The sequence below is a fragment of the Netta rufina genome, assembly GCF_964035555.1.
Source record: "Netta rufina genome assembly, chromosome: 3".
NCBI classification, from domain to species: Eukaryota; Metazoa; Chordata; class Aves; order Anseriformes; family Anatidae; genus Netta; species Netta rufina.
Genome location: NC_140125.1, coordinates 102,749,312 through 102,764,298, shown reverse-complemented (window position 1 = coordinate 102,764,298; position 14,987 = coordinate 102,749,312). Strand labels below are relative to the sequence as shown.

Below are 14,987 nucleotides of genomic sequence, written 5' to 3'. Positions count from 1 at the left end.
AAAAAAAAACAACAAACAGCAATATGTGAAGGTATAGATGGAATAGTGAAATAATTTTTAATAATGAAATTACAATGTTTTTGCATAGTTGCCTTAGAATACTCTTTTTCAGTGTTTGTGCCATGATACTTAAATATATGTGTATATAATCCAATATTAATTATTCTAGTATTTCCTTAGTGTGCTGTATTCCTTAACCTGTATTTCATGTTTTATATAATGTCAGAAACAAGGCATAACTTAAGTTAAAACAGAAAACAAAAGTCAATTACTGGGGGGGGAAGAAGTCCTCTTATCTTCCTCTCCTCTGAAAAAGAATGGACTCTAGTAATACAGTTCAAGATCTATTTAAAAAAAAAATGCTATCCTTGTGATAATGTAATTTTAATCTTAATAAACAGAGGACAATTCTGTTTTTAATGTTACTGCTCTGGTTCAAGCTGAACCAGTTCTATAACTTGCAGCTTAAAGGTAATCAACAGACCTTGGGGAGTTTGGGACTGTGGTCTCTTCTTGTACACTGATATTGCTATAGCTGTACTTAGCAGCACTTAACATCTAGGAAATGTTGTTTGCATATGATAAATTCTTTGTCTGTTACTTAGATCGAATAGACTAAAGTGTAGACAAAACTGAGAAGAGTACCAAGGCCAGGCATCAAACATAGGCTCTCTTTAGGAAGGACAGGCTGGGGAGATAAGGAGGGAAGTTATATTGTAAGCACAGCTGGAGAGCATCATGGAGCTCTGCCTGGGGATGGAGGATGAGCTAGCTGAGATCTTGTGTAAAGGTTTGAGAGCAGAACCATGTGGCTGACTCAGTAATGGGTGCTTGCTGCAAGCTGCCTGACCAGGAAGAACAAATAGATGAGACCTACAGACAACTAGAAGTACTCTTGTGCTTGTGGGATCTGGTCCTTGTTCAGGGTTTGAACTGTCCCAGTAGCTGCTGGAGGGACAACACAGCCGGGTGTAAGCAATGCAGGGGCTTTCTGGTGAGCATTGGTGGCGGCTTCTTGATCTTCAAAGAAGATCAGTAAGTTTCAGTAAGTCCCATGTGATAGGGCTTCAGAAGGGTCTAAGAAACCTAGTTAGTATTCAAGAAGCCCTTCCTCTGAGCTTGAGAACAGCTCATTGCTATGAGCAGGAAGTCAAGCAAGAATGCCTGGATACCTAGTGATATGCTGAATATACTGATAAGAGGCAGACCTTAGAGGAGGAAGTAGGGTCCTGAAGAATCTAGTAAGAATTTTATATCTTCGAAAGTACAGTTCTTTTTCTGGAAATATGGATTAATGTTCATGATCTGTCCAGAACAAGCACGTGGGGGGAAAAAACAGGCAAAACTACCCTCATAATGTCTTTAACCAACCTCCAATACCAAATGAGTTTGGGGAAGCCCCCTAGCCTTGATAGGGCCATCTTTTTAACTTGAGCAGTTGGTGTAAGAGCACAGACCAGACCTGAGCGTGTGCACAATAAACAAATCTACCCTGTAGCATGGATTTCAACTAGTGCTACTCCTGGTTTTCATACTCTGTGGGATTTTCACATTGACTATTTCTCTGAAGATAGAAGAAACAATCAGCTCCACCTACAAGTCAATGGGAAGGAATTTAGGACTTTTAAGTTACTACAATCTGAAGAATGGTAGGTTACTTTGTTAGAGCTCTTACCACATGTTCCACAAGGACTGTCCCTGTGTACAACTTGCGTATTTTATTGCTGCAAAAAATGAACATAGTAGAGAATGGCTGATTAATGTCTTAAGTCTGAAAACTGTTAGTCATAGCACCCTTTCTGTAAAGTAGATCTTGCTACTTACTGTTTCACATGTGGTTACGTAGCATGTTCATGTTTTGTCCCCGCTAGTAATTACTCCTACTGCACTGCAGGTATGTGCAGGACATTAGTTATGTTGGTTAAACTGCAGACTGGAGGTGCCAATTCGTATCTATAATTGTTCATAACTTGGAATGTTAGCAGTGACACTTTGCTATTTTAAGCAATGTTATGTAATATAATGTATACATTTTCTGGGGTGGCCACCTAGATGGAAGTCGCAGATTCATAATGAACTATGGAGATGTTCACCTGTTGGTCATCTCTTCAAATCGTGAATAATTTATCAGGAATTTAATATTCTTTCCTACAAAATAGGTATTTAGGAACTCATACTTAAAATGAATGGGTCCTATATCTTGCTTTCATGCAGCAAATTCCCTACCATACTTTCTATTAGATTGTGAGCTCCTAGGATTCAGACTGTCTTTCTTTTGTTTATATGTTCATAAATATCTTGTCAATGCTAAGATTGTGATTCTTGCTTTAGAGAGCCCAATTATTTTTCTTGCTATAAACTTACTTAATTGCACATCTGCAGTAGACAGACGGAGTGAGCTAAATACAAATACTGAGGCTAACCCTTTATTATTTTTGCTTTTATTTAAAACAAACAAACAAAAGACTTCTGGGGTCACCAGCATTCTAGTTTGATCACTTAAGGGAAAGAAATTAAAAACAGTTTAGTGCAAGTATTTATCCCATGTCACCCCCTTGTGGGATGCTTTTGCATACATTTATGCAACAGCTATATTTTTAATGTAAAAATAATTCAAAGAGCCAGAAAGAAGTCCAAAGTAGGTGTCTTTGGAGGGGGAGAAGGGGGGTCTTGGCCAAATTAATCTTTACCTTTCTCATTTTTCTCAGTATACTCTTCTTCAGAAGAAACTTAGATTCACCCATCTTAACATTCTATATCCATATATGTATACTTAAGGAAGCTATGATTTTTCTTTTACTTCATTTTGACTACTTGAACACCAAAATATACCTGGGTGGTTTAGTATTCTGAGACAATTCATAACCTGCATTCACTAAACATATGTCAGCAGCATGTCAGACTTCAATACCAGAAAACAGCCAGAACTGTTCTCATTCAAAAATGTGGCCGCTCTGTAGAGCACTTGAGTAAAGAGTAAGAATTGTGAATTCCTGGCTGTCCTCTGAGCCTTATTCTTATAATAACAACAAAATTGAATTACAGTACTTAACAAAATGAAGGATATTTGGATACATAACATTAATTTTTCTGATGGCCTCTATTGAGGCTGCAGGATGTTTGGGTATATTTTCCACTTCGCAGTGTGTGAGAATTTTCAGTTAACAAAATCTTTTATTCTTTTAAAACCGAAGAGCAGTTAAAACTTTTTGTCCAACATATTATGGCTGACTTCAATTCACATCTGCAAAAGTGTTTACATGTTGCTTTATTCTTCTTTATTCTACAGTGGAGAACTTGAATTGTTCATTTATAAAAGCTCAGTATGTTAATAAATGATGACATTAACTATCTATTCAGCATAAAACAGATAATGTAGTCCTTTTATGTGTGCATTTGAATGAATATTGTAAATTCTCTTTTTTTCTTTACTAGGAAAATGTTTTCTACATGATTTATTTTTTAACCAGAAACTGCTAGCTAGAAGCTAATCTGAAGCATCAGGAGTCAGATGATAACAAAACAGGGTAAAAAGCAACAAATATAATTGCTTGTCTGCTGTTTATAGATTATCTAAAGAGCAGCAGTGAAGTTGACACTCAGTTTCTGAGTGGCAGCTGTGAATTTGACAAGTATCTTGTCCATTTCTGAAAACTGTAAGCATCAGCAACTGTTGGCGCACACAGGGAAAATGGTATTGCCTGTTTATCTGCTTTCTTTTTAAAAGATTAGCACCACTTCTGCTGTGTCTAAAAAATATTCTAAAATGTATATTTTGCTTCGAAAGCAAAGTGTTTTTTCTCCTACCAGTGTTTTTCCCCTTCTCTATGGTATTTCATGTTTGACATTCAGTTGCTGCTGCAGAATACAGCTGAACATGTTACAAGGGGTGATTTGAATAACCACTTAAATTATAAAATGTGAATGATCACCACAACCACACCCATAAAACAGTGAACTTTCATAAAGGATAAATTAAACAGAAGCAAAATGGGCATCTCACAAGGACAGAGTGAATGTGCAGAGACCTTTTTGTTCTAAGATATGTCAGCTGGGTTATATAACTGGCTCTAATTAGCGCACTATTCAGCTATAAAAATTCTTTACCTTGAAGCTCAGTAACACTCAAAGACATGAAATTTCTTCCCACCTTTGAAAACATCAAAAAAAAAAAAAAAAAAGCTTCCAATCTTGCATTTAAAACCAAAGGCTCAGTGATCAGTGTAGGAAAAGGGACAAAGATATCAACAGGTGATGAGAATATTGATCTCTGGCTGGAAGAACCCTTAAAGAGGTAATGGCTCAAACCAAATTTTATTATGTATAATTAGAGAATATCTACATAAGTCAACACCAAATGACAGTGTTGCACTTCCAGCAATATATAAGAAAAATAGTTAATTTTTTTTTAAAAAGGGCAAAATTAAAAAAAAAAAAAATCTTGGTTAAAATCTTGAGGATTTCTTAGTTTACCCATTTGTCACCTCTTATAGCGGTGACGATTCTGATGGCATTTAAAAACTATGATCCCAAAATTATGTCTTCTCTTTGAGAAAGTGAATTGTGGAAGGTTAACTGTGTAATCAGGTGGAGGTCATGGTGCATTGATATTTTATCCTATTATATGCAGATAAAGTGTTTTCATCTCTTTGAAGGACTTAATAAATATATCTGTGCAGCAGAACTATATGGAATTCTGAAATACACATAGTTGTGACAACTGGCTACTTCTAATTATTATAAAGCAAATTGATGCTTGAACCTGTAATTGAAACTGCTTGATCATTTTATTATCAACTCTTGTTTTCATTTGCTTATAAGTTTGTCCAAGTTGTAACATACAACTTTTAACAAAAACACTAGTTAAAAATAAGACTGACAATAATAAAAGTAAAAGCCTAATTTAAAGCAAATCATAGAATCATTCTAGTTCCATATGCTTGTTAAAACACCTAAAACATGATGGCAGCTTAATGTGCTAAATGAAGTGATTTTGTCCTAATACAACAGCGCTCATTACAAATGATCTTTTATAAGTAGTTAGTTTCCATGGATTGACAATGTAATAAGGATGCAGGTCATGGTTCCAGCAAAAGATAGATGCAGAAGCTATTCCTTTCTTTGAGCTGCTCTTTTGCCTTAGGGAAACATTCAGTGGGTGAGGAGTCAGCAACACACCTGTATTTATAGTTCCAGCCTCTACATCTGCATGGTGTTAATTTACCTTTTTTGGCATGATTCTATCTTCTCCTTATCACCTGGCTTCTCTTTAACAGTTGCATTTGTCTAAGCACTTTTTTTTCCCAGTAAAAGTACAGAGTTTAAAAACAATGAAACTCTTCATGGAAGAAGCAAAGTGGAAAATTTTAGATGAGAATGAGGTATTTCACCTAAGGTGTGAAGAACCTACATTTCTGTTACTTGCTCTTCCTAATGGTTTATAGCATATCCTGGATTGTATCAAGCCCCTTGGGTTAGGTCTGATGTCAGACAGCTCATACTTACTGTATTAGGAAGGTAAGAGTAATATAAATTTGGAGATAAATGGCGTATAAGAGCATTTTTAGTGTACAGTACCAAGGTAGGAAGGTAGCCATTGGCTGCCTAATGTTGGGCTTGCTTGCCCAACACTGCATCTACTCACACAGCCTTATTTCGTCTCTTCAATCCAGAGACTGACTTGATTCGTGCAAGAAGCTAGCCTATAAAATCTATGTCTAGTGATGGACTCTTGACAAACTTCAAGAGCTATTTCTTCACATTTGCACTGAGAACATGTATGTCAAATGCTTTTGAGTAAATTAAGTTTTTGTCTAGTGATGGGAGAAAGGTTCACCATGTAGCTATCGATATTAAAGTTGTGATCTCTGTCTTTAGCTGTGTTGTGGAGGTAGGAAGTTGCACAACTTTCTTTTAGACCTCTTGGGTACAGGTCTTGGATACAGAAACCTATCCTCATCAAATAACAAGTATTACTCATTTAACCTTACTGTTATCTCCAGAAAACTTGCTAGGGTTTTTGTGTATGTATTTAGCTGCACTGCCTGTACCCCCTGGTTTGAGTATGCTGCTTCTCGTAGCTAGAAATAGAGATGAGGGCTGATGATTTCTTCTGTTCTTTCATGTATAGCACAAAACTGGTGAATCAGGTAAAAAGGGTGTGTTGATTGAGCTGTGATGACAGCTGCTGAGTTTGAAGCAGTTAGCATCAAAGCTCTGAGGCTTATGATTTTTGATGCACCTCCAAAAATGATGTGCAAAGTCGCATATGAAGAACTTTACGGTTTCAAGCTAAATTACTTGAAAGTGAGTGCATGTCAAGGCCTTTGGTTTTTCCCTTGCATGGATGCAGAATGGCTTGTGCTACAATGACATAATCACTTTTCATTTTGCTTGATTGAACATACAGAATGGATGGCAAATGAAGTGGGGATTTCAGGAAACTCTTACAGTTAAACTCGTGTCTAGGGAAGCTGAATGGCATTCCTTTTTCTGACAGATTTGGACAGGATGTCAAAGGGTACTCAGAAGGAAAAGGAAAGCACCAGAAATGACTAAAAGATTCCGTAAGCAAGCCTGGTTTTGTATCATACAGTTTAAGTAACTGACACTGCTATGGTGTTCATCTATGATATATAAAAGTTGCTTGGTTGTTGTTAATGGCAAGTTTTGCACTTCAGATGTGGGCCAGTTTCAGCTGAAGGAAACCATAATCAAAATTGTTTAGGAAGTGTTGGAACAGATTAGGTACATGAACTTAAAATGTCGTTCTAGTGCTAATTCTGATTAATCTTTTCAATCTTTTTCTCCTGTTTTACAGTGTTATGTGGGAACCTATGGGAGATGGTAAAAAGATTATTTCTCTGGCTGATAATAACATATTATTGTGGGATTTGCAGGAAAGTTCAGCCAAAGCTGTGGTAAGAATTTTTTTTTTTTTTAAACAAATCATGATATATTTGAAAACAGTATAAAGAACAATATTACCAGCCCTCAATTCGCTAATCTTTTAACTACTACCTCCCTAAAGACTCCTCAAGTATTGTGTTATCTCTAACGTGTGGGGGAAATGAATAGTATATCAATTGTCTTGAACGTGAGTGTTTAAGAATAAGCAACTGGATATTTTTATCTGTTGCTATTGGTTAATTTTTTCCCTTTTTCTAGAGTTGTCCTTACTTTCCTATTTATTCTAAAGAAAAGCAATATTAGTTTGATAAGTATGTTTGGGGGAATATTTATGATTAAGAAAGCCAAAAATAATCTAATTCACATGACAGTATATTAACCAATACTGGTTAATATGTCACAGCCCTCTGTTTAATTTACAACCCTTGCATATAGGCTTTGTATAAATTCCCCCATTTACTGTGCTTTAAGTTCTCAGTATTAATTTAGCACAAAATCATCTATTTAGACTGTTTCACGTACTGTTAAAATCATTTTATCTGATACTCAGTAGTATACACAATAAGGTGTCATTGGCATGGACTTCTGTCTGATTTTGTCACCACTTCTAGATAACAAAAGCTTATTTGTGTAATGGCATAGATCATATATAGAAAACTTCGTATGTTTCTGCGTAGAGAAGCCACTGGATTTACCTTACTCGTACGTTAGTCAATACTTCTTTTTTAACACCTGTGTAATGGGCAGACTTCTTTGGAATGCCTTCTTTAAACTTGTCCTCCAGAGTAATTTTTCAACAATTATGCTTTTATGTTACAGTGTTTCATATAGGGCTGTTTTCTGTACATGGTCCTGGGTGCAGGTGGTGCTACTTGAGCAGGGGTTTGGACCAGATGACCTCCAGAGGTCCCTTCCAACCACAACCACTCTGTGATTCTCTGATTCATGTGATGTTTTCTGTTTCAAGGACAGATTTTGGAGATGTATGATTTGAGATACTTTTTCTTGATACTCTTGCTGTCAGTGTCAATAGAGTTTAACATTATAGTAAAGGTAGTTTAATTTTTGAAATGTCCTACTCAAGCTCCTCGTGTTCTCTGTTGCCTGACCATCAAAAAAATAAACAGTACAGTCTTTTTTATTACCATCAGTCCATTGTCCTGTGCTGTATCTTATTTTTTATTAATAACCTGCAAATTGTAGAAAGGTTTTCAGACGCAGGAGGAATGGTAAAACAATACTAAGTCTGAATACAGTATTGTATCACATATTAACACATGAGTAACGTATGAGCTTGCATGCTAAGACGGCTGTATTCTTAAAACATAGATCCTTCAGAAAGATTTTTTGGAAGACTACACATCTTAGGCATCATAGATTTTAGGGATGGTAAGAGCTGTACTTTCTAGATTGTTAACCTGAATGCGAAGACGGACATTCTTCAGTGGAAATGTAATAAATTAGAAACTACAGAAAGGTGTCTTGGAATAACATGTAAGGAGGTTTAAATAGTCTTGTAGTAACAGTATGTTTTTCTGTCAGTCCGTTAGACTTTATATAAGCAGTATATATATTTAATACTTTTCATCCAACCAGGTCTTATATTTCTGCTGAGAGTAGCAGGCTTTCTGTTAAATCTTGTATTTAATAGAATAATTTATGATGTGTTAGTACCTAGGTGAAGGAGAAAAGTGATCCAACAAGATCCAGTGCTGTAATCTGCTTGTGTGAAATCCCTCTCAATGAAATGTTTGTAAATATGAACGTCATGTGCAAGATGACCAAATATGTCTGTCTGCTCAGGCACTTTTAACTTTTATGGTTTTTTAATCAGATTAAAATGTAGTTATTTTCCTTTTCCACCTCCCTCTCAGATATGAATCAATCAGCTTCAGTACATTACTGGAAATACAAATAATTTGTAGTGTCCGCACCTTGGATTTTCCCCCATGTTCGCATGGAATTGGAGGACAATTTGCCTTATATTAAAGACAAAACTAATTGCTTTTCTGTCTTCCTTTTATTAACTGTATGGAGATGCAGAGCTGTCTGTTCATGGTGTGCAAGCCTTGGAACTGTGAAACATTTAATTCTTACAGTTTGTAAATTTGTGATTTAGTACCTTCTATTATTTTGATTGTCATGCATGTGATGACATGGGCATGTGGGTCTTGATTTTTTTTTTTTATTTTCAAATGCTGCTATTTGTTTATCAAATATTTTTTGCCACAAATTCTCTTTCTGCAGTTAAAATATGGTATTTTCATACAGAAAACCCCCCATTTCATGAGTCTTGTATGACTAATCATGAAACTAAAAGCATGTACTTATTTGCTCATTTAAGACAGCTACAAATGTCTGCAGTATGTCTATATCTATCTAATGTTTCAACACATTCAGATCTGAAACTGTTTTAGGTTATAAAGAAGTATAGTACTGCTAATGCTTCTGCATATATTACACTGTATAAGCCTTTGTAAAAATTATCTTCAGATACAAGGTAAGTTTTGTCTTCCTAATTTTTTTTTTACCTGGTTTTATCCCAGGATTTTGCTAATATGTTATGCCTGAAACATTAGGCTGTTGTGCAGTTGTTTTTGTCCTCAGTGGAACTAATTTCACTTTAGTTTTGCATCTTTACATTTAGAAACATTGTTAGCTTTTTTATATATTTTTTTAAGCTTTCTAGTTCTGCAGCCTTGGAAGGGAAAGGACAATTAAAATTTACTTCTGGAAGATGGAGTCCACACCACAATTGTACACAGATTGCAACAGCCAATGATACCACTGTTCGAGGATGGGATACACGGAGCATGAGGTAATGAAAAATTGCAGTCCTGTTCTCAGAAAAAGACAATCTACTTTGGAGATGGATTTTTCATTGCTCCGAACTTTTTTTTTTTAAGATTAGAAATGTGACAAAGCTATCACTTATAAATGGAACGGTTGGGCTTGCATAGCTGATGTATTCACAGTTTACTAAAGGTTTTCTCAGTTTTTTCCCTGAGCTTCAATTCTAACTTGTATATTGAATTTTAGTCAACTATGTACTGGTCCCAAGATGACTTGTTCAATATGTAGGCATTACCTGAATGAAGCTGTTGTGTAATTCAGACTGAAAATCAGGATTTACCATCAGTCCTGACTATGCTATGAACTGTCTTCGTAGCATACTTTATAAAGGTAACTTTAATCTCTGAAGGTAATTCACAGGGTAAGTTCACTCTTCACTTCACTTTTCTGATTTTAACAAATAGTACATTATACTATATGTAAGACTCTAGCATACCAGTTATATGAAACTACTGAATCTGTCAAAATCATAAGCAAATTAATTAAAGCTTTGAGTCTACCTAATATGGTGTTCCCCCCCACGTAGTTGTGATTTTGATAAGCAAAGGAGTGATGTTGTGCACATCTGTTGCCATGACTACTAAAGCCTGTGCAAGCTTTTTTAAGATACGCTTTATCCCCTTAGCACATAGTAATTTATCACTAAACCGAGAAGACTGATGTCTTGTAATAACTTTTGTTGCCTTAAAGGGGGATGACTTTAAATTTAGTTCTATGGTTCCTGCCAGCTCAGGGGTATAGCAATAAATCCCCATGTTTGTCAGCCTTATGTGTTTCTGCCTAACAGGTTTGTTTAATTTAATGAACAAAAGTTAAAAATACAAATACAATTGTTAAAAGTCACTTGTATACCTGTTGTATTTGAAAGTTCTATTCTTCGCCCTGTGAAAGGATATATAAAAATCTAACTTTATATACATCTATATATGCTCATTTATGAAGGTTTTTTAAATGAAGCATAGAAAAGAGGAAGGGTCAAAGGAGAAACCTTTTTCTAACATATAGCATGCAGACCCTAAGATAAAACCCTTTATTTCTAAGTAGATATTGTGTAATGCTGTGAAGTCTACTTCATGTTTTGCATTTCTAATCTTGTATTAAGTGAATTCTCTGAATAACTTGTGTGAAAGATGCTCCAGATATTAACAAGGTCTGCAATGAAGGGGTAGTTTGGTTAGCAAACCCCGCAGTTCTAATTACTTTAATCAAATCTCAGATTGTCCTTGAACAAATTTAAGAGAACTACACCATGCTAAAGAGCTTCTTGCAATTTACTTGAAAAAATACACGCAGGAATGTCTCATTTCCAGTTACATTGTAATATGTCTAGAATAATGTGAATATTTGATAAGAACTGGCTGGGCTAGAGGTAGGTGTTTAAAGTCAGGGATATAAAAACCATGGCAGTATAAGATGCAAAAACCAAAAGGTCAGAACATTTGCTATACCAGCAAAGAGGAAAGGAGCTTCTAAAGTAGTTAGAATAGCCAGCTCTGTGAGAGTGCAGGTAGGATAGCTGTAAGATAGAGTAAGTGGTATGGAATGTAGCAAAGAAGGATGGGAAAAAACAAGAGATTGGCAGGAGGACTGTTAGACTAGACTAGGAAGCAGTCATTAGTAAACTTAATCAGAGAAGCTTTTGTGAAGCAGATAGGTAAGACACTAGGCTGAATGGATTTTTAGAGAGAATTATAGACTATATCAGGGAAATTCAGAGTCCAAGGATAAACTGTAAAAAAAAAAAAAAAGTATATGAGAAAGGGGCACAAACAGCTGGAAGAAATGTTTATGTAGTCTGGTGTAATCCTACTTATCTAAGGCGTTAGTGGGAAGTTCAATATATGCTGTATTGCTGAAGGTAAGATGATAGAGTGAAAGAGACTATTTGTATTTTGGAAGGAAAGAGATCAATCAAGTGATCAGACTAATAGTTAAGTTAGTATAAAGGCTTTTGTGGTAAGCATAACGGAATGTGTAGGGTAGTCAGAGAGTGGCGTTTCTTTTTAAACCCTGACACATTGCATGAGTAGTGCAATCAAGAATGAAGTGCAATAAAATCAAGTGCAATAGTGAGGGGAAAAAGTGTTTTACTGTTACAAGCATACTTGAGATTTTTAAAGTTCCCATGAAGTTCCAAGAAATGAAAAGAAAATATAAAATTCAGACCCTAGAATAGCTGGTAGGAAGGCATACCTCAGCGATATCCTCAGTTTCTCAACCTTTAAGAGTTTTGATACCTAGGTGATATCCTCTATCCCAAGTGATTGCAGTAGTTGTCAGGAAAGAGGTTAGTCTATGCATAATATACTCTGAATCTCTTCATATGGATCTGCTTGAGGGCTTGAAGGCTTTGCAGGGGGATCTGGATGGTCGGGATTGATGGGCTGAGTCCAGTCGCATGACATTCAAGAGGGTAAGCGCCAAGTCCTGCACTGGGGTCATAACAACCCCAGGTAGTGTTAAGGCCTTGGGGAGGAGTGGCTGAAAGCTGCCAGACAGCCAGCTGAACATGAACCAGAAGTGTGATAGGTGCCAAGAAGGTCAACGGCATCCTGGCCTACATCAGAAATGGCGTGGCCAGCAGGTCTGGAGAAGTGACTTGTCCCCTTGTATGGTCTCACCTTGTACTCCAGGTGAGACCACACCTGGAGTACTGTGTTCAGATTTGGGTCCTTCACTATGAGAAAGACATTGAATTGCTTGAGAAGAAAAGTGCAAAGAAAAGCAACAAAGCCGGTAAAGGGACTAGAAAACAGAATTTGAGGGGGAACTGGGCTGTTTAGTCTGGAGAAGAGGAGGCTGAGGAGACAACACATCACTCTGCAACTACCTGAAAAGAGGTTGAAGTAAAGAAGGGTGTTGATCTCTCTTCTCAGGTGACATAGGATGACATTTCCTTACATAGGATGTAAGGAAACTGCCTCAGGTTGCACCAGTGGAGGTTTAGGTTGGAGATTATGAAGAATTTATTGATGGAGCAAGGGTGGTTGAGTATTTGAATGAGCTGCCCAGTTAAGTGGTGGAGTCCCCATTCCCGGAGGTAGTTAAGAGGTGTGTGGACAAGATGCTAAGGGACACATTTTAGTTATGGGACATGGTAGTTAAGGTTGACAGTCGGACTTGATGATGTTGAAGATCTTTTCCGGTCTCCATTATTCTATGATTCTACTTTTTGCTTTTTATTAGTAGTTAGATACTAACAACAAGAGACTCATCTAATCTTGATGAACCTATATAAGGCTCAGGAAATACAAACTTTTGGTCAGTCCTCATTTTCTAAAGGAAAACATTAACATCATTAAAAAATAAAAGGCAAAACAAATCTCTCTGTACAAGTACTGTGAAGATTGTAGGAGACTCAGATCTAAGCAGAACCCTGGTATGGTGGCTTTGACACTGGCCATGGAAACAGGTACAGCCTTTTAATAAAGCCACTGATTATAGAATCACAGAATATCCCAAGTTGGAATGGACCCATAAGGATCATCAAGTGGCTCCACACTGGTCTACCCAAAAATTCAGACTATGTGACTAAGAGCACAGTCCAAACACTTCTTAAACTCTGACAGGCTTGTTGATGTGACTATGTCCCTGGGGAGCCTGTTCCAGTGCACAACAACCCCCTCTGTGAAGAACCTCTTCTTGATGTCCAGCCTGTGATGCAGCAGCACAAACAAAGAGGCAAATTTAAGAGGGGGGAAGGTAGTGAGGCAAAATGATGTAGCTTGAGTGCTTTGAATAGACATGCTAGGTAGTTGTCATTACTGCAGTACTGTTTTCTGAAGTGGTTCATGTGAAGCACATAAGCACAGCAAAGTTTTATGAAGGCCAAAGGTGAGTTAATGCTAAATGCCAGAGCTTAAGAAGGTGAATTCAGAATAATACAATAAAGATCTTTTGGTCATATTGCCTCCCTTGCATCTCAGCTTTTTTTGTTTGTTTGTTTGTTTTTACACGGAGAGCATATCATAAATACAGAACTGGTATAAATACTTAGAGAAGCTCTTATCTGAACATAATGTGGTTTAGTCACAGAATTTTTATAAAGTTGCTAGAGACCTGGTGCTAGAATAATATGGATCTCATGTTTGCTTTTAGCTCCAGATGATCCTAATACAAACAAGTAATGAGGAAAACTTCAAAGCAAGCTGAGAAATCTATACGAGTCACTGCAGTTAACAGCTGGGATTTCCCCCAAACTATGCACTAGCAATGGGAACTCAAGGTCTGCGGGTGTTAAGGGGATTATGCAAGTTTCCAGGGAAACAGATTCTTGTCAGTGGAGTGCAGTTAGCTTTTTATAGACCATTTAATTTTTTAAATGTGTTTTACAGACAGATATATTGCATAGAAAATGCACATGGACAGCTGGTACGAGACCTCGACTTTAATCCCAATAAACAGTACTACCTGGCTAGCTGTGGAGATGACTGCAAGGTGAAATTCTGGGACACAAGAAATGTCACTGAACCAGTGAAGACACTAGAGGAGCATTCCCACTGGTAGAACAAATTATCTGCATGCTGTGTTGTGGGTGGATGGCTTATGTAATTTATTCAGCTAATTATTTTACTGTTTAGGAACAATGCAAACTAACTATGTTTGTGCTATTGTGAATAATCATTTTTCTGCACAGAGGAAAGGTTTTAACATGTGAATGTTCCTCATGTGATTGTAAATTAAGAGTTTAGACAATGTTTTAGTGTAATTGGCAAGAAACTGTTGTTACCGTTGGGGAGATAGGGTACACCTTTGAGAAGCACAACACAGAGCTTGGCTTGTAGGGACCAGCTGGGATACAGCTGTGCCTTCCCAACTTGAGCCTAATCTGCTGCACCTGATGTGCAGAGAAGCCCCTGAGCTGTTTTGGTTACAGCAGCTGCCATCTATTCTTCCAATGCAGAGTGGTAGATGTGCAATAATGCAGCCTCACTTTATGTTATTGGCATCCCTTAAGCCAGAGCAAGTGATTTAAAACCAACAACAAAACAAAACAAAACACCTCTGAGGTTATATTTAGAACTTCTATCTACTGCTCTGGCCTGTGGCTGGAGAAAAGAGAGAATCTTGTTTGACACTTGTAGACTTCTATGGTTAAGACAAGATGAACAATTCATATTTTACAAGACTTCAGTTGGAGTAATTCTTGCAAAATAAATCTGGACCCTGAAGCTGCTTTGAGGGGAATGAAGATGTGAATTAACAGAAACAGCAGTTATGTTTTT

General features: G+C 36.8%; 1 protein-coding gene across 2 annotated transcripts in view; it reads left to right on the top strand.

The window, feature by feature from the left end:
• EIPR1 (EARP complex and GARP complex interacting protein 1) overlaps positions 1–14,987 on the top strand; it is a 100,377-nt gene that overhangs the window by 45,376 nt on the left and 40,014 nt on the right. For both annotated transcript variants that reach the window (XM_084284330.1, XM_084284329.1), the window contains exons 5-7: positions 6,821–6,920; positions 9,591–9,727; positions 14,097–14,264. In XM_084284330.1, coding sequence (XP_084140456.1) covers positions 6,821–6,920; positions 9,591–9,727; positions 14,097–14,264 — 405 coding nt within the window. The remainder of the gene's footprint in view (positions 1–6,820; positions 6,921–9,590; positions 9,728–14,096; positions 14,265–14,987) is intronic.